Genomic DNA, 24,026 nt, shown 5'->3' with positions numbered 1-24,026 from the left:
TTGATAGGTACACCTAGTATGATATTTCTAATGCTCAGATACCCTAGAATCATGGAATTAGTCTCGAGCGTTGAGATATGAAGTTGTGAAATGTTGCCTTCAGTATGGTGTTTTAGGGTGATCGGGTCGGCCGGGAACTGCGTTAAAACTTCCTGCCTGACTATTCAGGCTGCAGTTCCCCACACACGCACTCCTTCCCCGCACGAGCGAAAAAGGCACTGTCCTTACCTGGAACCGTGCGCTCTTCTGGCCGTGCCCTTAATGTCATCATTATCGTCTCTGTGGCCCTGCTGAAGAGCCAAATTTAACTCAGAAGACACTCGACCAGGGCATTCTTGCTTGTGACACCTCTCGCTAATACCGAGCGACGACGAATGACGTCGCGTCAGCGATATACCCCAAACCCTTGTGACTCGTGCAGATGTATGTGCCCCATCAAGTGTAGCTTTACAATTATCTGACATGCTTGTTACCAGCACGTCACCGAAAATGTAAGACTCTCAGCCTCCATATCACATGTCATAGCTCATGGCTGGTTGTTTTCAGGTGACGGCAAAAGGCCCTGCTCGCATTGTGTCAAGTCCAAGATACCTTGTGAGGCGTTGAGCACAAGCTTCAAATTCAGGAATGGCCGGCGGCGACGTCAAAGTTTTGACTTCTCTCCCAATCAAGAATGGGTAGATTATAACCGGACAGGTGAATTCCTACGGCCAAAAGCGCAGACGTCGAGAGGCTAACTTTGGATATGAAGGGCGCCTTTCCTATGTGCATACAACGCAAAGCTCTGGACTTGAGGGGGAGGAAGAGTCATCACCAGCAGATGATGATACTCCCAATAAGTTTCGAAATGTCGGTACTGCTACCTCAGCGCCTAGCATACAGGGCATTTCGAAGATAGCAACCGAACAAAATGAGCCCCAACATTCGGGAGTCATTGAAACTCAAAGCCCAACCGAAGACGGACTGACAAGTAATTACGCCTCAGTCTCTGACTCAAGGCCCCCTTATGGTCCTATGGAAGCCGAATCAATTTTTACGTCAGATCCACCGACAGCCCCAAGTGAGGACCGAGAGTCATATCATTCTTCGATTTCCGCGTTTCCAGTCCAGAGGGAAAGATATCCGCTCGGGCCTTTAAAAGGCCTCCCTGAAAGCTGCACTGATAAATATTTCACAAACATAGAGGAGGCTTGCTTGATACGACACTTCACAGAATATCTCGCTCCATGGGTAAGTCTCACAAAATAACAAATGTCTGCTCAGTTCTAATAAGGGATGATTGATACAGTTCGATACGTGTGATAGAGACCGCCATTTTGAGCTCCACGTCCCTCAAAGAGCGATGTTCTGCCCAGTCTTGCGGTATGCGATCTTGACTGCGTCTGCTGGTCATCTAATACGCATGACTTCTTGCCGGGGAAAATCAACCCCCGTGTCAATCAATGGAATTGAACTTCCCAGAATAAATGTGGACGCAGTTGTTCACTATCATGATACTTGTATCTCATATTTATTGGAGCTGTCCAAGGATCCAAATGAGCAGTATAATGAGGATGTCTTAGCCGCTGCCACAATACTAAGATTCTATGAGCAGATAGACGGCAAGTATCTGGTTCTACGCATTTGATAGATTCCAACCGCTGACCATCCGAGAACAGCTCCATCGATTGGCATCGACTCGGAAGCGTACCTAAGTACCGTTCAATTCATCGTGAGCTCCCAGCAAGATGATTCCTTCTACGCATACGATACTATTCATGGTCCACGGAGAAACCGGGATCTCCACGCCATTCCATCAACATCACTCCGTCATTCTGCATGTCTGATCGCCCTTCGACAAGAAATTTGGAGCGCCTTTCTCAATCAACGCACCTTCCGTCTTCCAGTATGCCCGACTAACGGCTATACTCAATTAGATCCTGTCAACGACTTCACCTGGACAAATCGAATTCTCGTATGGTGTGCGGATCTTCTGAAGTTCTGTTTCGGCGAAGGCAAATCTTTACCCTTTAGCGAAAAGATGAAAAGGTGGTCAGTATTGAAGGCGTTCGACTTGAAGTGGGAATCCAATAAACCGCTAGAATTCAAGCCGCTTTATTTCGAAGAAGCGGACCCGTCGTCAGGGAAGTTCTTCCCGGTAATTTGGCACCAGAATGCCTGTCAAGCCGTTGGATCCCAGCATATTGAGCTCTCTCGTATCCTCCTCGCAGTCTCCGATCCGAAGCTTTCTCGTCTTGGTCTGGCTGCTCGTCAAGCAAATCTGGCACTGGAAGAGGAATTGAGGTGCATCATTCGCCGGCTCGTTGGGTTGGCTTTGTCGAATTCAAAGTGTCCTGTGCTTTTTGTCAATGCTGCTGTTGGTATCTCGGTCTGCGGAGAGTACCTTAAGGACCCTGCAGAGCAGAACGCCGTTCTTGAATTCCTGGCCGATCTGGAGTTTCAGCATGCGTGGCCAACGGCTGCTTCTGCTTCCGCGCTAAAGGAGGCTTGGCAAGTAAGGGCTATGTCATGAAATTCAAAGCGGAAGGCTGCATACAAATATATTTACTCTCTGAGGGACGCTAATGCTACTAGGCAGAGTGGCCTGATTCTTCGTGAAATGAGAACTTCGACATTTGCTATCTTCCCTACAGACCCACTTGTAACATACTAGAAAGGACTGGTATTTGGACTACGGCTAGATGTGTCCGGTATTTGATTGCAGAATAGTGATCAACTCGACAGTATATGCTGAAAACATCAATATAGTGTATTTTGCCGAGATCTTATCAGAGAATCTTTCAAATAGATTTGAATAAAGTTGTGTACGGTTGCTTCACGAGAAGCCCATCATTGATGTCAAGCCAACACCGAATCGGGCAACAATTTCCGCAACCCCTTTCTCTGTGTTTCCCGCCCCCCGCGCTTGCCCAAGAAGTTAGAGTTTATAATTCTATCATATTTCACGGTTGAAGGACGTTCATTAGCAGGGATAGAAGCTAATTGTTTTTCGCTTTGTGCTTATTAGGAAATTTTCCATTTTGGGAGAACTCAATGGTCGCCCCAAAAGTGAGGGGAAATTCCGGCTTCACAGATCTGCTCTAATATCATACATGCACGAGAAGCCCATTTATTTGGCGGGGGAGGAGATATGATTACTTCTTTAATTAAATCGCATTTATCGTGAGAGCCCTGGTCCTCATGATATAAAACCTCAAAACCGCACTTTGCAGGCGCGAGGACAATATATTCCGTTCATCACTATTGTATTCGCAAAGATGCTCTCGACTATCGTCTTCTCAGTGGTAGCCGTCTATTTCACTCTTTTTTGGCTCTTGCTGCCAATTTTTAGATATTTTCATGATACCAAGGGTCTTCGAAAGTATCCAAATCATTCTTTTTTATCAGGAATCACAGATATTCCGTACTGTTACCTCAGTGCTTGCGGCTTTCGTTCGCGAGATCTCACAAAACTACACGACAAGTCGCCTATCTTGCGAATTGGTCCAAACAATCTGTCTTTCAGTGGCATCGATGCCATCAGGGACATTTATGGCCATTCCACATCCTGCGTGAAAGATCTCAAGTACGCAATCACGGCGGGCACCCATCCCAATCTTTTCGATGTTGTCGATAAGCCAAATCATGCTGCGAAAAGAAAGAGACTTTCTGCTGCATTTGCCATCAAGAACCTTGAAGCCTGGGAGTTCAAAGTTGCACGTACCACCGAACGTCTCCTGGAGGCTTTCGACAAGCTATGCACTAAGCCGCTGCCAAGTGACTCTGTGCCAGAGCCAGCAGACTTGACTGTCAACTTCAATCAATGGGTCAACCTCTTCACTATTGAAGCCATCAACAGTATTGCTCTCTCGTCCGACTTGGGCCTTTTGGAAAAAGGAGACGATCTTGTCACGGCACAGAGAATGGATGGCACCACCTACCAAGCTAGATATCGCAAATCCCAGAACCAAGGTGCCTATGCGACCTCGCACTTTGTTTGGGATTACAACAACTTTAAGCTTTTCGTGCGTTTATCTAAACTTTTCTCCCATTGGCGAAAGGTTTGGAGTGACGCTGAGCCATTCAAGGATATCATCCAGCACCAAGCTGTTACTCGACTTGACCGATACAATAAAGGAGAGCAGCTTGATGACTTCTTCTCCGCACTCATGGATGATAAAACTGGCAAGCCTTACAATTCTGAGTGGGGCGAGATTGTTGGAGAGATTGCAGCAATCATCGACGCGGGCGCAGACACCACCGCCATAGCCCTGACCCAAATACTGGAGCTCCTCATCCACCACCCTCAGCATCTCGCAATGCTACGAGAAGAAGTGGATAGTGTCCTGTCTCCAGATGATATCGTCGCACCCTACGGCAAGGTCAAACATCTGCCATTCCTACGTGCGTGCATCGATGAAGCGCTACGCATTATCCCACCTACATCTGCCGGTTTACCTCGTAGGACACCTCCAGAGGGAGCAAGAATCTTGGGAGAGTGGATACCTGGGGATACAAGCGTCTCCATGACTATCTATAGCGCACACCACGATCCAACAATCTTCCCGAATCCCGATCAGTACCAGCCTCATCGGTGGATGGACCTTGAGCAAAGAAAGAGGATGGAGCCGTATTTCATTCCTTTCTCCACTGGGGCTAGAGGATGTATTGGACGGAATATCTCTTATCTGGAACAGACTGTTGTGCTTGCCTCGCTGGTACATCGCTATGAGTTTGCACTGCCGAGTGCCGAGTGGAAGTTACAGAGGTTCGAGGCTTTCAACCTTTTGATGGGTGATATGCCAATCAAGCTATGGAGGAGGGAGATTCCAGTTCAGGTGGAATAAAATTATCGCATCATCTATCATATTATATAGTCTATCCCTTAAAGAATTCAACCTCCGATCATTTTTTGAACTCAATCTTTTTTAGTTCCTGCTTCTTAATTAATGTCATGAGAAAGAGACCCTGAACTTCAAGAAAGACTAGAGTCCCAATCGCTGGTTCATTGGGTATTATTATTCTCAAATATTGATGCTTGCACCTTCATGAAGTCAGCGTTGCTCTCTCAAGTAAATGGTGCCCTCATACTTGAGCACTATTAGACATATTTTCCGCGTCGTGCATGAAATGCTCTTTCCAAGTAGAAGTACTGACATAGGTCTACGTCATTTGTTCACCATCCTTCAATTAGGCGATTTCTGCGAGATTTTGTGCTCCATAACGGGAAATTGAGCTGGTGATGGATATTGCAAATGTGGCAACTCCCCAACAGCAGTAAAGCCACTAACAGAAGCCAAGGAAGGGAAACCATATTCAGGACAACTGGTGAGCTAAGCAGCCTCCCCCAGACTGACGCCTAGAGAGCATCTTTCCTGCCAATCAGTGGCATGGATCTGTAATCCAGATGGGTTTCTTGGACGATCTTTGCTAGATTAGCCTTTACAAGTCTCCACTCCAACCATTTTGGGCGAATATTTCCGCACCCCACGGGGTAATTCTCCACCTTCGGCCCAGTTTACCCCGGCAAATATCTCTCAATCAAGCCGAATGGACATAACCCCGGATCTGCAGTTCTCGAGGCGCTGGCGACTATATAAGTTCATCAATGTTCTGATGCTCCAAGCTCTGTCTCAATGGGAATAACCATTCCACATTTGGCCTTCACTTCTGGATATTTCACTCGAACACATGGCGGAACTCAAGGCTACTTCGGCGTCAGCGCCTGAGAAATTCACATCGTTCGCACATGATGAGCATAGGAGCGACGACGAGTCTCCAGAGCTCTCAGCTAGTGACATTAACTACGATAGTAATGGAGTGAGAGGAATCCTGAATTCTCCCTATGTCTGTGGTGCAGCTCTGCTGGCATCTTTCGGCGGGTTTTCTTTCGGCTATGGTACGTTTGTTGCCAGAACTTGATGTCCATATGCTAAGCCCGTGCTCTAGATCAGGGTGTCATTTCTCTCATTCTGGTGATGCCGCAGTTCGTCGATCAATTTCCACAGGTCGGCGAAAATGCTCCCAACTATGGTTTCAACAAGGGATTTTTGACGGGAATGCTGGAGCTCGGTGCCTTCCTCGGATGTCTCCTCTTCCCTTATCTTGCTGATAGAATTTCACGCAAATGGGGCATTACGGTTGCCACTGCGTTCTTTACAATCGGTGCCATCATACAAACATCTGCCCAGAATTACGACTCTCTTGTCGCAGGCCGTTTCATTGGAGGCATTGGTGTCGGTACTTTGGCCATGGGAGCTCCACTTTATATTTCCGAAATTGCACCTCCGAATCTGCGAGGATCTCTGATGGTCCTTGAAGCAATCAGCATCGTTATCGGTGCCATTGTCGCATACTGGATCACTTATGGAACAAGGTGAATTCAGTTGACCCATTCAGGTCGTCTAGAAAATGTATGTATGATTGATCAATTTATAGGGCGATGAGCGGAGACTGGGCCTTTCGACTTCCGTTCCTCTTGCAAATGATTCCAGGTTTGGTCGTTGGCTTCGGTATTCATTGCTTCCCGTTCTCTCCCCGATGGCTTGCTCTCAGAGACAAAAACCAAGAGAGCCTCCAAGCACTTTCCAAGCTTCGAAGACTTCCCACGACGGATAAAACTGTTCTGCTCGAGTGGCGGGGTATCCTTACCGAAGATCGATTCCAGAAACAAATATTGCGAGACCAACACCCCAATACTGGGCCATTAATGATGGAGGTCAAGCAGTGGCTTGATCTTTTTCGCCCAAGATACCTTAAGCGCACATGTGTTGCTATTGCAATTCCATTTTTCCAGCAGGTAGTAATCTCACATACGCTGTTTTGTGGACAACCCGAGGCTAATTTCATATTGATAGTTCTCTGGCATCAACGCTTTCGTATACTACGCTCCGACATTCTTCGCAGAGCTTGGTCAAGATTATAATATGTCACTTATTCTCTCGGGAATGGTCAACATTTGCCAGCTCATCGGTGCTATTCCCATTCTGCTGTACATGGACAAGATTGGCAGACGGAAGATTGCTATATACGGCGCCCTCGCGATGGCCATTCCACACCTGATCATGGCAGGCGTGGTCGGAAAGTTCAACTCGAGTTGGGAAAGTCATCAAGCCGTTGCGTGGTTTGGCGTCGCACTAGTCTGTTAGTGACTCCACCTCATCCCTAGTCAGAAACCCCAGCTCACATGTTAAGATATCTACGTCCTTGCCTATGCACTTTCATTCGGCCCTCTTGCCTGGGTCCTTCCTGCTGAAGTGTTCCCTAGCTCTCGGCGGGCCAAGGGAGTTGGTATTGCGACTGCGACTAACTGGCTCGCTAATTTCATCATCGGCACAGTTGTTCCTCAAATGCTTGTATCCATTGGCTGGGGCACATTTCTCTTCTTCGGAGTATGGTGTTTGATTGCGAGCGTTTTCTCATACTTCCTTGTTCCGGAGACGTCCAACAAGTCTTTGGAGCAAGTTGCAGCGGTCTTTGGCGACAATCTCCAAGCCGATGAAGAGGATCTTCGTCGTCAGGTTCAGAGAGAAGTGTGGGCGGTGTCTAGTATGCAGGAGCAAACTCCTTAAAGTCCGGTGTCGGTCCATTAGCTGTCTGGAGACTTTGGCTGTCTGGAGATAGGAACATTTGTACTGAGGTGGACGAAAAGATTGCGTAGTGTGAAGAAAACATATTTCCCCTTGACAGCCAATGTATGAAACATGGTAATTTCCAAGATTTTGACAGGACCTCTTCAAAATCTCGATTCTCAATGAAGTGAAAAGGCTCAGAGAGAACTATAGCCCTGCTCGTGTTTCTCCCCGAGACTGGAGCTTCAACCTACTTCTATTCTATTTTTGGTTAGTTGGTCCCCACTTCGGAAGTGTCCCTGAATGGTCCCTGAGCCGGGGTCGCGGGCCGGATCATCTCCGACCCAAAGAGAAAAGGAGGAAAAAAGGGTCTTCTGCCACCCTTGGAAATCTGACATTCTTTTTTCCTCACAATTCATCCATACCGGGCTACCCTCTCCACAGTTCAGTATGGCGTTGAGAACTTGCATTACAGTTTTGGCGGCTTTAGGGTTGGCAACTGCACAGAGCAGCATTGTCTCGCTGTTTATCCCTGACTCCGACCCACAACCCCTGGCCGCCTCAGTCGTGGGACAAGTTAGTACTTATGCATTGGTGGAGATCCTCAAACTCAATTAAGCTGATCAAAATACGCAGGGTAATGGTGCCATCACCTACAGCATCAACTGCCCTCCCGGTACTGATGGCTCGGATTGTGGAATGGGACCAGGAATGTGGTATACCTCAGCATCTAAGACCATTGAATTCGCGATCAGTGAGCCTGAAGAAGATTTGTACGTCATTTAGCGTTCTCAGCCAATGTTTTTTAAGTTTTGAGCTCACAATGACCGATAGTTGGGGCCGTGTTGTCTGCTCTATGGGTGGCACGACAAGTGCCGTTTGCACGGAGATGATGAGAGGCACTGGGGCCAATTTCCCTGGAACATCGACGTCCGATTATGCTCAAAGCGATATTACATTCTTCCCAGTCACCGTCACAGCTGGTCCCACCACCACAGCCTCTGCATCCACCACGAATGATGTGACCAGCTCCGCTCTCACATCTAACAAGACGCATATTTCTGGAAGCACTGCGTCGTCGACCTCAGTGGCATCATCCGCTACCGTCGCTTCTCATTCGAGCACTGGCGGCTTGTCGCGGATCACCGGTAGCCCTCGCGTTGTCTTGGGAGGTGCTGCAGCTGCACTTGTCGCGGCTGCTTGGTGATGACCGATAGCCTGAGAGTTCAATGATCAATGAGCTGGTTCCCGATCGGAATTGTGCTGATCAATGGTGGTTGGTTATTGTTTCATCACTACACCTTTTTGGAGGCGTTTTACCGTGTCATTATTATTCGGCTGTATATTGAATCGCATTTAAATGAATTAATTGGCATTTTTCAGTGAGAAAATTACATTAGGAATTACACGATTGATGTCAACCAGGGAATATCTTAGGCCAGTATGTACGCAGACATCATTCGTTTAAATACATAGCCAGGGAGTAGGAGTTACATAGGTCTTCTTCGCTTTGCGAGATAGGAATCATCTTTTTTCACGTGTATTTGCCAGGGTATATGGAACTAGATCAAGAACAAAGGTCACCAGAGAAGGGGTGAATATGCCTTCATTGTGGTTCAAAACCCGCCTCTGTATGTTCCGAAAGCTTCAGTGGGTGCCCACCGGAGTTGAAAACATATTCATCTAAGCTCAGAATGTCTGGTGGACTAAACATGAGGTAGAAGTACTTGGGGATCTGGGCCATCCAATAGCTCTCCATGGAGTCATTGTGAACTGGCTCGCCGTTTGTTGTGACATCAACAATAGCCGCGTTGGCTTCGGAAGTCTCGGTGGCGTTCTGAATCTTCTCAAAGATTTCCCACGCGATATCAAGAAGGTCTTCTCGGCCGGTGACTCGGTAAAGAACGAATATGCTCTCGACAGTCTCCGGTCGTAAATTGTATCGAGTGTCGGGAATGGCAATAAACCCCTTGGGGACATGATGTTCCCGAATGTACTTCTCAACATCCAAGTTTGGGTTGGGTCGGGTCGGTTGATTGTCCATTTGTAGACTTCTTGCTTCCAATGCCATTCGTTCCACGGACAGGTTATTTGCGATGCGCATGGGGTCGTCTCGTAGATTTCAGGCATTATACCTAAAGGCATGGCATTGTGAGCCCATACACATCCGTCCACTAAGTTGTGGGCAATCTGTCGATGAATCTGAATATTGAAGAGAGTGCCACCCATTGCAAACATTCCCCCAGCAGAGCACGCGCGACTATGGACTTGCGATTCCAAGTGTGTGCGCGGCTTTCCGTTCTCAGTCATAATGACTCGAACCGAGCCGGGGACCAGAATATCTTTTCTCCAGCATTCATAGGTCGAAACAGGCTGTGTCCTGCAGCCGTGTGCGTGAATTTCTCGTACATCTTGCGATACATGGGGTCTTGACCACTCAGCAGTGCGTATGCCTTGGGTAAAGATTTATACAAGGAGTCCACTTCAGCTCCCATGGTTTAGAAATCCCCGTCGAAGGATTATGTGCGGGGGTTGAGAACGACAGGCCACACGCCGGTCAATTTGGTAGAGTCCTGGTGCCGCTCAAGTGCCGCCATAACGCGCTGTGCTGCATCGTAATATTTCTGGTCTCCTGTAATTTGAGACAAGCGGGTGAATTCGAGGATAAAAGATCCGAGTTCTGAAGCAGATACTATTTCTTCGGCAATTTGCTCCTCTTGGCGCGCAGCCCTGTGAAGATCCCAATAGATGATCGGCATCCGGTTTGGGGTATCAAAGGCAGCATACAACATATCGCCGACCTCAATCGCCTTTTGTAGCAACCTGTGGTCAGAACTCAGATCGTATGCAGCAAGTAGACCACCAAGGTAGCGTGAATTGACTTCGTGTGTATTGATCTCTGGCGAGGAAGTGTCCGCAAAGCTCATCTGAGAGACGGCTATAACTGCATTTTCAAATTCGGCATGCATGCCCATGATCCACAGTGTATCGAGATTGTCGAAGATTGTTGCGCGCCAGCCTCCAAGTCCATTCTGTGGCGTGCCGCTAATGGGAGCGAGCTCGTCTGCCTCCCATGCTTTGGACTTGTACGCCTTCCAACACCGCCTGAATGCCTCCTTCACAGCCGACTACCGGCCTATCCGATACCATAGAGAGATTCGAGACACTCTCGAGGAGCCAGTTCGGATCCTAGGCAGTTTTTGGATGTGTCCTTCCGGTATTGATCCGATTGAGGTGACAGGAAATCGTGCTGGTAATATTGACCATATCGAGTCAGGTTTGGAGTCATGTTCGGGCTCATCGAGTGGGTGATCGTCCAACGGTTCGAGAGTAGTGGGGGGTAGATCGCCGACGGGCTCTTTTGAGAGTGGACTTTCATCCACGATCGGCTGCGATTATGCAGGAGAAGTACCACTAGGGCAGCTAGGAAACATCCCAGATATTGGCGTCTAACCCGGCTCATGTTGAGTAAATGTTAGTTTGAACTTTCACGCCGCAGGTTTTGGCTCCAGCATTTTCATAGATGCAGCCACGATTAACATGGACAATCAATGTGAAGGCGTGGTGTAATTAAGATGGAAAGACAGGAGAAATGAGCCACCTCCGAGACTGGACAACGAAACGAGTGGGTGTCTAAGCTCATGCCGATCAGGCCTGCCAAGAGTTTGATCAAAAATAAATTTTAATCAATAATAGGTGATCGAGGAGAGAGTTTTGTCTCCAATTCAGTGCAAGTGGCCCCGCGAACGCGTCGTTTTGGCTAGCGACCAGATTCAATGCGGGCTTACGACGCTTCCGCTGGTCTTGAACCACTATGGGGTAGCTTAAGTGGTCTGGCCGTCCGCGTTGGGATTTTCCTGCATAGGGCGCTAGGTACGGTCTAGACTCTTCAGCCCAGATTTTAAGGTATTGGCTCGGCTAACGGCTGTTGCGTTCCAACAGGGACCTTTCTCTTTCTCCTCACAGGTACTTCAGTAAAGCTCATGTGAATAAAAAGGTCCTTGAAAAGAACCCCTCAAAGAAGATAGTAGATGATAGAGGGCATTCAATTGCGCCAAGTCTATATATATGAAGACACAATAGCCCATCCACTTCCGCCGCTTATTACCTAGTCCGCTCAGGGGCGGAGAGGGGGAAAAATCTAGTAATGGTGACAAAATGTTCGGTCATCGTTACAAGGAGCAGTTGTGCGACTACACTGCGGCTGTCCGCTGGCCAAAAGCAACACAGTAATATACTTGCTATTGCATAACTCTAGCGAGTAGTCTTTATCCTTATCTCACATGTGGATCCAACCAAAAAATAGCCCCAATAACGAAATTGCGAAAAAGAAATTGCTGTGCATCATCCGTGAATCGAACACGGGCCTCGTCGATGGCAACGACGAATTCTACCACTAGACCAATGATGCTGGTTCGTGTAAATTTACTCACATTTTGCTTATATGATCTTGTGACTTGACAGCGCTCAGCAGTCACCACAATGAATTTTGTTGATAGTCATCTTTGCCCTCCTAGCGTGTTGCCTCATGATCCATTGTTTTCATCCGCAAAATACCGCACAGGATAGATAAGCTCATTCTTATGATAAGTGAAAGTTATTCAGGGTACGTATTTACTTTGCTCAGAAGGCCTAGGCATCTGGATATTTGCGTGTAGGCAGGTATATATATATCCAGCGGGGAAGCATCACGCCATATACCCTATGTTCAGAAAATTGATTCCAAAAAGATGCCCAAGGTTGCTTATTGAATCCAGCTCCTGATATCCACAGACTATATATGGTCAGGTACAGAATAATTCAATAGAATTATGAAATTTCTTGGCTCTTGTGGGAACCGAACGGCTAAACTTGGTCATACGGGTAACCTTGAAGATGGATGACTTGGAACCTAAACATCGTTCAACGCTTAAGCTTGGTTGGGGTCTAGATTTGATCCATGATGTGGACGCCACCCGACATCGGTGCAGATGTAACAAACCGCCGAGCCGCCCCGTAAATGATTGGTTGGTATGCCGAGTACAAACTAGCAATGCAGCTCCCTTCGTGCAACCTGCTGCATGATGCGAGCATTGATTAGAAACAAGGACACGGGGTGAGTCACGGCATTAGCGATCTCTCAATATAGGACAGAATCAGGGCGATTTCGCAAAGGATATAGCCGGAGCCTAGTCAACGAAGCCAGGAAATATGGAGTATTATCTATCTATGAACAACCTCGCCGAAGGCACTAAAATAAAGAATCGGGACACCTTAAATCATGGGTAGTGGACCCCATCCGTAGACAGTGCATTAGCGCATAATGGTAACTTTGTTTGTCACTCAGCTGAGCCTTTCTGGTGGGGAAACCGTCCACTGTTTTGGAAGTTGCTTGGGCTGGGTAAAGCTAACAGTGGTGCGGGGTTAACATTAACTTTAGCATTTAAGTACAGTCGGGCTTCACTCCGACCAGCGACCGGTTTTATTTGCCCCAGTAATCTCAAATCCTCTACAAACAGATAGTTTCGTTTAAGATGGCAGCGGTTGACGTTGAATCTCGTGTGACCGAGCAGTTGGTTCTTCCATCGCGAGAACGAGTAGAACCTGGCTCCCACAATATTCCCCTCGGTAGGTTCCCCGAAACAAACATAGCCGCTCCAGAGGACCCTGACCAGATTGCAACTGGGATTGTGGAACAATTGAACACGGCCCTCGAGAAGAAAGATGCCAGCGCCATCTCTAAACTATTCTTGGAGAACAGCTACTGGCGTGATCACCTCTGCCTGTCCTGGGATTTCCGAACCATCAAGGGACGTGAAGCAGTTTCGAAATTTGTGATGAAGAGCTCTTCATCCATCAAGATTGAACTTGACCGCTCGTCTGCCTTCAGAGCGCCGCACAATGGCCCCATTGATGCTTTTGGCGAAGTCCATGGAGTTGAATTCTTCATCAAGGCCACCACCAACTTCGGAACTGGCCAAGGCGTCGTGAGATTGGCACAGGAAGAGACCAAGTGGAAGATTTTCACTGTTTTTACTACACTGTTGGAGTTGAAAGGCCATGAAGAGGCGACCAATGCCCGAAGACCTGTTGGAGTGAAGCACGGAGAGCAGCAAGGGCGCCAGAACTGGCAGGATCGACGCACTGCCGACAGCAAATACGTGGACAGAGATCCCGCTGTACTCATTGTCGGTATGACTGAACTATGAGGCTGAGGCTACTCTCTACGGATATGTGAAGTTGACGTTTTCTACGCAGGTGCCGGCCAAGGGGGTCTTACTGCCGCAGCTCGACTCAAAATGCTCAACGTCGACACTCTTGTCATTGATCGAGTGGACCGAATTGGAGACAGTTGGCGTCGGAGGTACCATCAACTCGTTCTCCACGATCCCGTTTGGTACGACCACCTTCCTTACCTGAACTTCCCATCCAACTGGCCAATCTTCACGCCCAAGGATAAGCTCGCCGAATTCTTTGAGTCATATGTCAAGCTTCTAGAGCTGAACGTCTGGATCCAGACAGAACTCAAGTCAGCATCATATGATGAAGGGAAGAGGCAATGGACTGTCGTCCTTGAGCGCAAGACAGAAGCCGGAACCACTGAAACGCGCACTCTGCATCCGCACCATGTCATCCAAGCGACTGGCCACTCAGGCAAAAAGAACATGCCAACCTTCAAGGGCGCAGAGAACTTCAAAGGCGACCTGATTTGCCACAGCTCCGAGTTCAAGGGTGCGAATCCCAACTCCCAGGGCAAGAAGGCGATCGTCGTCGGCTCTTGTAACTCCGGTCACGATATCGCCCAGGATTACGTGGAGAAAGGCTACGAAGTCACAATGGTGCAGCGAAGCTCTACCTGCGTTGTGACTTCGGACTCAATTGTGAATATCGGTTTGAAGGGCCTGTATGAGGAAGCTGGTCCCCCAACTGAGGACTCGGACGCATATCTGTGGAGCATCCCTCCTGAGTTATTCAAGGCACAGCAACTTAAAGTCTCTGAGATAATGGCCAAAACTGATGCAAAGACCCTCGATGGGCTGGAGAAGGCTGGATTCAAGGTCGACCGCGGCCCCATGGATGCAGGTCTTCTAATCAAGTACTTCCAGCGTGGTGGTGGGTATTATATCGATGTCGGTGGTAGCCAGTTGATCGCCGAGGGGAAGATCAAAGTGAAGCAAGGACAGGAAATCAGCGAGGTACTCCCAAACGGACTCCGATTTGCCGACGGCTCGGAATTGGAAGCCGATGAAATTATTCTTGCGACTGGCTACCAGAACATGCGCACTCAGGCGCGGATTATCTTTGGTGATGAAGTTGCCGATCGGGTCGGTGATGTATGGGGCCTTGATTCGGAGGGCGAGATGCGAACTATCTGGCGTCGCAGTGGCTATCCAGGCTTCTGGTTTATGGGTGGAAACCTGGCTATGTGCAGATACTACTCTCGTCTGCTGGCACTACAGATTAAGGCGCTGGAGGAGGGCATTGCTTCGTACTAGTATTGAAGCGATCGATATAAAGACTAGCGTCTCAATGTCATCATTTGTTCGTATTTCTCGTTACTTAACCAAGCCACCCTTCTTGCTGGGCCACCCATACTCCCAATGTAAGAACGTGCGTATACAACCACATTTCCAAGTTCTCGTGGGCATCCCGATCGCCGCCCGTTGCTGTCGATATAGGATTTGTTAAATCCATGCACACCTGTAAGTGCTCCATGATAGAAGTTTTCCGGACCATGATTTCCAGCCCACCAGGGGTCATCGTCGCTATGCGGCTCTTTCGCCGTGCCGTGCGATCGATCAACACTAGAACGAACTGATCCGAATTGAATGATTGTGAGGAATTCTCGTCCTTGCCAGCAAGGCCGCGCTTTTCCCATTGCATAATCATTCGTCCCGGATCGCTCTTTTCTCTGCTCTCATCGTTGATGGTAAATCGGTAGCATGGTGTATTTTCAGGACCCGCGGTGCCCACGCTGGCCTGCCAGCTACATTGTGCGTCGCGAAAGTGTATAGTTGAGGCGCGGGCCTTCTCACCAGTAGATTGGCAAATTGCCGCTATGATGTCTTTATTTTCCAGGTTGCTGCTAGTGCTTTCCTGCGCGTCGGATTTTGTGGATTCTTTCCGTGTCGCCGGTGCGCTGGAAAGGTATGGTTCATCGAGAGTCGCGTAAATATCGCCCGCCCGTAGTTTTGGTCGTTGAGGGAAATCCCGGGTCAATTTTGATTTGCGCAATGGGGGTTGCCATATTTCCAGGACTGGAACTGGTCGGTGGTTATGTGAGAGTTGTTGGATTTGTAGTAATAATTTTGCGGACAGTCGGAGCGATGATTTCGGGGCTGGTCGGGCAATTTGAAAATTTGCTTGGATTTTGGTTCGTGCAGGTTGCGACGTCGGTCTAGATTTTTGATTACATCTGTTAGGTTTTTTTTTTCCGCGAGAAACAAGAACAAGAAACTGCGACAGTGACGCCCGCAGGTTACATACCGCTCATCGCTGGCCGCGTCGCTATCGTAGTTGACTGAGAAGGCGCTCATGTTGGCCTCGTGCCGCATGAAAATCATAACGATTGATCTGTCGGCTGCAGTATCGAGAGTTTAAATTGACAGTGAGATATGTTCACAAAGATGAGAACTTTTTCCTTCTCACCGATACATCGAGGCCTCGAGTCAATAAATAGTTAGTTCGATCTTGGCCTTAGCCTTACCCAGCCGTACTCGTATCCATTCTACGGGCATTCTACGGCCGTATGCACGAACCATGTGGGGGAGCCAGGCTTAGGGGTCCGCGAATACGCCGTATTCCCAGAAAGGTAAGTTCGTTTTTGGTTGCCTGGAAATGAGATACGAGAATGCAAGTCTACCTCATTAGGATGGCCTGATAGCATCCATGGAATCGCGATTGGTTCTTATGTCATTACCACAAACCGGGCCAGCGTGGCTAAGCAGCGGGAATAACCGCATCGAGCAAGCTGTGCGACCCCCAACGTTTCCTTCATCGTCACACGTGGGGCTCCGAGGGCGGAATCGATCTCAGCCTTGCAGCCTCACCATGATTTTCAAAGGTTTCCAGTAATTAGGGACCGAAGCTCCGCGAAGCGCAAATTGCAAAGTGAAACCTGCGCCCGGTGGGATGGGCCTAAGGCTAGCAGGTGGCCATATTATACAGTAGTACCAGAACTGGAGGGTCGGTCTGCGCCTTGTAGGGTAGAAAAAGCTGTCATTGGTAGGCTCGTGTCGATCAACCGAGGCAGCCCTGGCTACAACCTTATCCGTCCATGGCTTACGGGTAATCACCGTTTAAAGGTAGCCCACTACCTACTAGAGCGAAAAGAGATCTCAATTACTTACAGCTACGCTTATGATGTAAGGTGCAATCCTGATCCAAGCCATCAAGAAAACGCCGACCCATTCACCGTGGAACCACGATGTAACAATGCTGAAACGTCCCTAAGTCCCGTAGAGTCTCCGCGGGTTTATTCGTGTCCGTTCCCGTGTCCGCATTATTCAAAATCCCGAGCATTCAGTCATGCTCGGGGCCTAGGATTTATCGGTGAGAATCCGCATCAGGGCGAGGATTCGGACGATTATCTGTACACTGTTCACTACACTATGACAGGAAGCAACAACCTGGTGAAGAATACCTGGAGGGCTGGCAAATTCTGCCTCTTCCCGAGCTCCACATGCCACGTTTGGGAAAACACCCCCTCCATACACTTAGCAACTTAGCACCAGCACTCAGTATGAGGGGAACTCTATCTCAATGTATGAAATACAAGGCAAAATCCCAAATAAGACAAGCGGCAATGTCGACACGTCGAATCGAGTTTTTTGCCCACTGGGAGGTCAGACGCACGACGCACGACAGATATTGAGATTCGCGGAGCGAGATTCAAGATACCCGTGAGCTTAGAGAGAAAAAATAGCTGATACGCGATTGGAAACGCAGCGCTTGACCTCAAAAAACCACTTCACCAGCGGAGCGCAAGACAGACCGTGAACATGCCTCGCCAAAGGACTGAGCGAGGCTCCTGCCTGCGCCCACTTAGGGATCCGCCGCGATGCGGGAAGAGCTATGTAGAACAAGATGAATTTAGCGCCAAATTAAGCTACCTTTCATAGCAGATGCCAATGTCACGACAATATTAGTGGAATTAGGGTAAGTAACGTAGGATATCTAATGGCTAGAATTTTGACCTAAACTTACGTATATAATGCCTAAGCGGGTAATATTATGGTTAGACTGACATTTTCACGTTATTGAGAACGGCTAACCAAAGGATCAAGAGATTGGGAATACGCGGATTTGACAGATGATATGCCTTAACTGGTTGTATTATGATTTTTGTTGGACATGCTCGACAACAGGTTAGCCTACACCAGTCACAGGACGGCTGCAGAACTCTAGAAACAAGATATCTAGATGAAGTGCGTCAATCGAGCACTAGTTCAATTCGTGCAGGATGACGCGAGGATAGACTCCTTGCGAAATGTAAACTACTTATCATTAACTTCCTTATCTGATCGTTCGGAACGACATGCACTGGAAAGATAACATCATATGTAGAAATTCTTAAAAGAAAAACAATGCGGTCTTGATAAACCAGGCTCGAAGGGCTCAGGGGACTGTTCATGCCCGCCTCTATGTGCATTCCATGGTTCCTTGACACATTCGAAGTGCTGTCGTGTAACATCGATTCGCCCCACATGGCTTCTTTACCAACGTGTGTCTCATCCATTGGCAGTACATGCATGAATACTGAACCTTAAGACTATCCTGCTGAACTTTCTTCTGTGACGATGCGTTGTGTCAGTTAATTCCCTTAAAAGTCAAGGCAGCGGAGTGATAGCTCCTTCACCGACTTCTGAAATATAAGAGAGCAGGGCCGCGTATGTAGAGTTATTGAAATGATAATCTATTATTGAACTTGGAACCAACACTTCAAAACGATAATTGAAATGTCGTCGTTCTTTGGCTTCGATCTTGATCGAACTGCTTTACGCGCGTTTGTGGCAGAATATTATTGCCATGACGATCCAGACGCTCTTTCCCGGCCTACGGAGAATTTGGATGCGCAGGTTGTCCCTCAAAATGGGCTTCAATCTATGGTGGACGTCCATGGCCCGTTCATGGACGCATACCGTCTAATAGCACGAATCCCTGGGATGCCGGAGGTACGAGAATCAGTATGGGCCCGAGCACTTCAGACATGGTTAAGCATGTAAATTATTGATCTGGATGTCTGGATATAGAGACTCATTGAATTTACAGGTAATAAATGGGGCCTTAGATAGAAGCTGGAATGGATGTTGGGACGCGCATATGATATTACACTTTTACCGGCAATTCACACCCCGCGATTACCAAACCAGATCGCACATGAAAGTTGTATATTCATTTACTGCAGCTTTCAGCCCGTGCACAATGCTTACTGTTCACTTCGATGAGTTAATTGATCTGGAAGAGTCGATCAACGAACCGACAGACTGCAGTCTCTTACCGGCATGGCATGTCCACCACCCTAAAAGCCTTGGTGCCGATGCCTTGTTTTTGGCGGCCACTGGAAACAGGATCCTTCAATATCTTCTTCCGGATAGCCACCCGTGCAAGAGAGATCTGATTGAAGTTCATAATGATTATATGGCCTACTGTGCGGATTATGTGTGTGTTGCGAGTGCCAGACTCCAAAATCCTCCCGATGCCTCCGTAAAAGATGCGATGCATTTCACAGTGGACGACGATGTCATTCAAAAAACATGCAAAGTATTCCAGTCTACGCGGGGAGGGTTCTATATTGGTTACTAGGTAAGGCCGCTCAACTTCTGGCGTGCTATCAAACTATTCTCGGCACCACTGAGCGTCAAATCGTCTGGTCTGACACCAGTCTCGGCGTCATAATGGTTTTAGGCGGACTTCGTCCACCACAGATTGAAACGTATTTTGATTGCCGGTAAAAGTGTAATATCATATGCGTGTCCCAACGTCCATTCTCCTCAATTTGAATTATTCCAACAAGTCATATTGGAAAGCTTCAATCTGCAGCTTGCCCGGTGATTACCAATGGAAAAATACTTCGAGAATGTCACCGATGATATGATGGAAGAGTTTATTTTATCTCATGGTCACCGCATCACGGTTTTTTTCGGGCTTCCTTGGGACTAGCCCGTGGCGAGTTTACCGGCATGGAGCTGGAAAGCCACGAGAAAGAAGAAATCATGACGACACTAAGAGAGTGTTAATGGGCTAATCCAGGGATATCTGAAGATTCCGAATCCAAGAGGCGCCGTCTTTGTCGCCTGTGCGCCATGTTTCTCAAATTCGACATTTCTGGTATATCAGAGAGCATCGCCTGCTCCAGGAGATAGAGAATTACCTTCTCATCTAAAACCAGGAAAGAGATTTCAAAATGCCGACTGATATGCTATCATACGCCCTTGTCTCAATGGTCTGCCAGGAAGAACATTCGCGGTCAGATGAAGTAGCGGCGAAGTTACTGGAAATCATGGCCGCACCAAATGAGATCATGGACGAGCGAACAAAGTTATTCGGAATGCTTCATGTCCTACAGGGATTTTGATTACCTTATAAAGACCCGGGGCACAGAGTAACAGACCCTTTTCCCTGCTAAAGTTTATTTTCTAAACACCCATTATCTCCTTCGTTGCATATTCATTGTGTTCAATCGCTCCCACGTAAGCAAAATCCTATAAGCTGACTCCAGTAATCACCTATGAATTAATGAATCAAGATTCTAGATTTGTTATTGTCCTTTAATCTTGTGGCTGAGTTTCTAGCCCAAGCTCTAATAATTCTCGAATATTACTTGTAAGGTCTCTCAGCTAGAGATGAAATGACCGTCTTTCGACTTGTCAATATGACTTTCTTGTTGGAATGATTCAAATCGAGGAGTCTGTACATAGATATTTTTTTTTCAATATTTTGAGTTGAGATTTATGCAAGTCGATTGAATGAAAGACAGACATTTTGCTGTGTAGTGTGCGATCAGGTAATCAATGGTCTAAAAAAATGCAAAATTTGCGCTAGAACCCCACCAATGCCTAGGCTGTAAGTTCCATTGTATCCTATACCCCCATGTGCCGAGTCGTCAGTGTAAAGACACGATCGATCTCTGATCAAGGTGTTGGGCCCTGCTAACTCATCTATGCTTTCATATATTCCAATAGTAAGCGCCGTTCTGCGCCATATAGACAATGTAGGCATAGAATGGCCATGTAAACATTCTGCCATATCAAAAATTCCATCGTGATAATTCGTAGTCATCGGAGATTCGTAGAAAAAGAGTCCATGGTGCTTTACTCTCGTGGTGTGCGAGGAGTGTATGGGTGGGGATTGTAGTGACTCGAGACCTCGTCTGCGGTATCTAATCGGTGCTCAACGGTTAGCGGCATCATCGCGGAGGCCATCAAGTATATGCGATCGCAAACTAGAGCAACCGGAGTGATGACGTACACCGTGACTCGAGATCCCTCGCTGGGCCTAGCGACTCCTGTTTCAAGTGGCCATAATTCCGCATTCGCACTGTACGCATGTATTGTCCTTGTTCGTAGGAGGCGCTGTATCGCGCTTCCTCTTCGAGCGGGCGGTAGTGACGGAAGAGGGCAGCGCCGAGGGCTGTGATGGCTAGGCAGCCAACCAAGACGATCACAATGATGGCTGGTGTAGTGAGACCCCCCATGTTGCTGTGATAATAATGTCGAACTAAACGAGTGGTAGTCGTGACAGTACGGGCAGATTCTGAGTCTGGTGACGTTTTTAATGTATAGTTGGGGCCGTTAGGCGTTGGTCAGTGCATGGCGGGTTCGAGGGTCTGGGGCTGATCCACGATGGGTTGGATGTAGATTGAGGGTCGTGGACGGCAATCAACACTGCACAAGCGATGGAAAGCGAAATGGGCCAAATAGATAGGAAACCTGAGGAGAAGAGGGGGGTAAAGGGAAAATAAAGGATCTGGCAGGGATGCGACAAGGTACATGTACCGAGAACAATGCGCAGCAGAAAATCATTAGCTTACGACAGTCTCGAGGGGCGATGCCTCATATTTCGCAATCTGATCTGTGCCTTTCTAGTGCTACCACGGAACGACCGGATCACCATTGGCTGATCATGGCACATTTCTGGGACCTACGAGCCGACGATGTTGATAGACGCTGGGGGTGTAAGATTATTGTCATTGGCTATTTCGGCCATCCGATGTCGTCCCTCACAGATCGCGTTCGCGGATCGGGGCGGATGCCCCCAGCATGACTTTTTTTGCCAAGTAAAATACCACGACCTATAGTATATGCGTTATTGCGACAGGATATGTTATCTCAAAAGCTGGGTGACGGAGTCCGACAAGTTGCAGGCGAGTTGCCCATGCGTGCTGTTCAATTTTCGTTCTTTTTGTACCACGATAAAGAACCGTTCGAACGAACTGGCAAACAATAGAACCTTCATCCCGAAAATAGCAGCGCTGACGCAGATTTCAGGTATGGTTCCAATTTTGCCCGCTCATTAGTGCAAAGCTTGATGCGGGGCTTCCACCGATTGGCCCTCGCGTTGTTAGTTGGGCTGCTTGTGAGTGGGGTTGTTTCAGGTCGGGTCAAAGTGTCAATGGACAGAGGACAGAGATGGAAGACCTACTGGTATTCCGTTATCAAGGAAATCCACAAGCCGTGAAACACGTAGAATAGAATGGATAGTTTTCAAAAATTTCAAATGGCTCAAATTTTAACAATATGCCCAGAATGGATAATAGAGAGGGCCAAATGGAGAGGGGAAACCAACCCCTTTGGTGCTGTGGATGATCTACAGAGCAGCATGGAGGCAGCATAATTCCCGAAACCGAATGACGCAAATTTTAGAAAACGCTTACTGCACGAATTACAGTACAGGAAAGACATGAGCACAAGTATAAACCAGAGCGAGATTCTCAGCCACACCACATACTTGTTGCTCTTTACATGATCGTTCCAAAGTCAAGGGCAAAAAATGGCTGGGGCTAATCGTACGACAATCTGTGCTTTGCGCGACAGAATATACCATTTTTGGATATAGTGAATAACAGGCCCATAGCGTAAAGTCTTTTAGTATAGTGACAGTGCCCACGGCACCCACGGCACTGCTGGCACAGGAACCGAAGAGAGAAGGGAGACTGAGTCAATTGGTCTATCCAGAACAGGAAGACGAAGACGACTAAGAGAAGAAGAAGCAAAAGGGAACAGAACAGGGTCTATAAGGCCCTGAAGCACAAAGGAAAAGAACAAGGCCTGGTCCTGACAGGAAATCCTCGGCCTGCTTCATGCAGGGCCAAAGAGGACGACAAACCCTGCAAACCCTATCGAGGTCAAAGGGATCGAGTCATCATATAGATATGGTAATATTCTATAAGTTAGAAACCCTGATACGCTTTTAAAATTGTCTTAATAGTCACGACTTTAAACGGTAGGCCATTAAGAAACTTTAGCTAACAAATGAGACGATTCAAAGAACATCTAGAAAGATCATACACATTTACAAAGTAATAAACTCGTTTCTCTAGTCTGGATGTCGAGGGTCCAGATGTACCTATTCTCCGCTATATCCGAAAGGGCTATCGTCTATCTTGCGAAAGCATAGGTTGTCGTGCGATTAGTCTTAGCCTGAAAAAAATCGCTTGAACTCGAGCAAGCTATTCAGTTAATCTCTGTAGCAATTTAGGTACACATTCTTGACCTCAAAAGAGCAAAACCACAAGTCCCCCTCTTCCGATGGTCTTAAAAGCAAGAACCAAGTTCATCAATTAGATCTCTCGCGATTAGTTGATGATCGTACCTCATGACTTCCAACGCATCCTTTACCCATTTGTCCGCTTTCTCCCTGAGCAATTCCCAGACATCCTTGGATTCCAATGCCCGGGTTTCCAAGTAAAGACACACAAGCCCGGTAGCAAAGTTCTCCTTCCAATCAGGGTAGCCCAGATTATCAGTCTCTTCGCCGGTAATTACCTTGTAGCAAGAAAGCAACTTTGCAATAACAGTAACTTGATCAAGACTAAGTGTCTAATGAACTTCACCCCACCAGTCCCAGTAACCCTCAAATTTTTGCAACCGGACGCGCTGCTGCACCTTCGATCCTTCGCTGCTAGCCTTGGAGTCTTGGTCGTCGCTTTGAGCAGTAGCTGATGTATGTCTCTTTCCTCCGGTCTTAGCCAGCCCAGCAAAGGCTCTTGCCTCATACACATTTGTTAATTGGGAGAAAGGCAGAGAAGGCTCGTCGTCAAAAAGGGCGAAGCCGATATCTTCGTCTGATTCTTCGCATTCCTCGTAAGCCTCGGAAGCAGCTGCCGATGCACACGGAGTGAGGCTGGCTGAGCATGAAAATCGAACTGCTGGTGCTGCGTACTCACCCAAATTACTCATATCACACACTAGGTTCGTCACTATGTGTTCCGTGGTGGCACGGGCATATATCAGAGGACGGATTGGGAGGGACCCCGTCGTGAGTTTGTTTAGTTTC

General features: G+C 47.8%; 10 protein-coding genes across 10 annotated transcripts; 5 read left to right on the top strand and 5 right to left on the bottom strand.

Moving 5' to 3' along the window:
• Positions 1 to 1,342: 1,342 nt before the first annotated feature.
• On the top strand, positions 1,343 to 2,512 carry N7473_007754 (uncharacterized protein; the record flags this gene model as incomplete). Its single annotated transcript, XM_057153694.1, has 2 exons — positions 1,343 to 1,601; positions 1,659 to 2,512. The coding sequence occupies 2 exons, from the start codon at positions 1,343 to 1,345 to the stop codon at positions 2,510 to 2,512; spliced, it is 1,113 nt and encodes a 370-aa protein (XP_057008032.1).
• Positions 2,513 to 3,257: 745 nt separating this feature from the next.
• On the top strand, positions 3,258 to 4,826 carry N7473_007753 (cytochrome P450; the record flags this gene model as incomplete). The annotated part of the gene is made up of 1 exon (XM_057153693.1): positions 3,258 to 4,826. One exon carries the CDS (start codon positions 3,258 to 3,260, stop codon positions 4,824 to 4,826), a length of 1,569 nt encoding a protein of 522 aa, XP_057008031.1.
• An 844-nt stretch (positions 4,827 to 5,670) lies between these two features.
• On the top strand, positions 5,671 to 7,550 carry N7473_007752 (uncharacterized protein; the record flags this gene model as incomplete). The annotated part of the gene is made up of 5 exons (XM_057153692.1): positions 5,671 to 5,878; positions 5,929 to 6,355; positions 6,418 to 6,778; positions 6,837 to 7,122; positions 7,174 to 7,550. 5 exons carry the CDS (start codon positions 5,671 to 5,673, stop codon positions 7,548 to 7,550), a joined length of 1,659 nt encoding a protein of 552 aa, XP_057008030.1.
• A 400-nt stretch (positions 7,551 to 7,950) lies between these two features.
• N7473_007751 (putative GPI anchored protein) lies at positions 7,951 to 8,941 on the top strand. The gene is made up of 3 exons (XM_057153691.1): positions 7,951 to 8,126; positions 8,187 to 8,323; positions 8,385 to 8,941. Exons 1-3 carry the CDS (start codon positions 8,001 to 8,003, stop codon positions 8,755 to 8,757), a joined length of 636 nt encoding a protein of 211 aa, XP_057008029.1. The 5' UTR covers positions 7,951 to 8,000; the 3' UTR covers positions 8,758 to 8,941.
• Positions 8,942 to 9,156: 215 nt separating this feature from the next.
• Positions 9,157 to 10,045, bottom strand: N7473_007750 (uncharacterized protein; the record flags this gene model as incomplete). Its single annotated transcript, XM_057153690.1, has 3 exons — positions 9,157 to 9,662; positions 9,686 to 9,930; positions 9,960 to 10,045. The coding sequence occupies 3 exons, from the start codon at positions 10,043 to 10,045 to the stop codon at positions 9,157 to 9,159; spliced, it is 837 nt and encodes a 278-aa protein (XP_057008028.1).
• A 24-nt stretch (positions 10,046 to 10,069) lies between these two features.
• On the bottom strand, positions 10,070 to 11,013 carry N7473_007749 (uncharacterized protein; the record flags this gene model as incomplete). The annotated part of the gene is made up of 2 exons (XM_057153689.1): positions 10,070 to 10,678; positions 10,963 to 11,013. The coding sequence occupies 2 exons, from the start codon at positions 11,011 to 11,013 to the stop codon at positions 10,070 to 10,072; spliced, it is 660 nt and encodes a 219-aa protein (XP_057008027.1).
• Positions 11,014 to 13,063: 2,050 nt separating this feature from the next.
• N7473_007748 (flavin-containing monooxygenase) lies at positions 13,064 to 15,025 on the top strand (the record flags this gene model as incomplete). The annotated part of the gene is made up of 2 exons (XM_057153688.1): positions 13,064 to 13,721; positions 13,788 to 15,025. The coding sequence occupies 2 exons, from the start codon at positions 13,064 to 13,066 to the stop codon at positions 15,023 to 15,025; spliced, it is 1,896 nt and encodes a 631-aa protein (XP_057008026.1).
• A 64-nt stretch (positions 15,026 to 15,089) lies between these two features.
• On the bottom strand, positions 15,090 to 16,066 carry N7473_007747 (uncharacterized protein; the record flags this gene model as incomplete). Its single annotated transcript, XM_057153687.1, has 2 exons — positions 15,090 to 15,927; positions 16,017 to 16,066. 2 exons carry the CDS (start codon positions 16,064 to 16,066, stop codon positions 15,090 to 15,092), a joined length of 888 nt encoding a protein of 295 aa, XP_057008025.1.
• A 4,404-nt stretch (positions 16,067 to 20,470) lies between these two features.
• On the bottom strand, positions 20,471 to 21,475 carry N7473_007746 (uncharacterized protein). Its single transcript, XM_057153686.1, has 2 exons — positions 21,000 to 21,475; positions 20,471 to 20,910 (listed from the first exon to the last, which is right to left on the bottom strand). The coding sequence occupies exons 1-2, from the start codon at positions 21,223 to 21,225 to the stop codon at positions 20,843 to 20,845; spliced, it is 294 nt and encodes a 97-aa protein (XP_057008024.1). The 5' UTR covers positions 21,226 to 21,475; the 3' UTR covers positions 20,471 to 20,842.
• A 2,094-nt stretch (positions 21,476 to 23,569) lies between these two features.
• On the bottom strand, positions 23,570 to 23,929 carry N7473_007745 (uncharacterized protein; the record flags this gene model as incomplete). The annotated part of the gene is made up of 1 exon (XM_057153685.1): positions 23,570 to 23,929. One exon carries the CDS (start codon positions 23,927 to 23,929, stop codon positions 23,570 to 23,572), a length of 360 nt encoding a protein of 119 aa, XP_057008023.1.
• Positions 23,930 to 24,026: the final 97 nt, after the last annotated feature.

The sequence above is a fragment of the Penicillium subrubescens genome (genome assembly GCF_028828155.1).
Source record: "Penicillium subrubescens strain IBT 31985 chromosome Unknown utg000005l_segment0_segment0, whole genome shotgun sequence".
Taxonomy (NCBI): Eukaryota; Fungi; Ascomycota; class Eurotiomycetes; order Eurotiales; family Aspergillaceae; genus Penicillium; species Penicillium subrubescens.
Note: the sequence above shows the minus strand (reverse complement) of the source record. Positions and strands in the feature narration are given on the sequence as shown.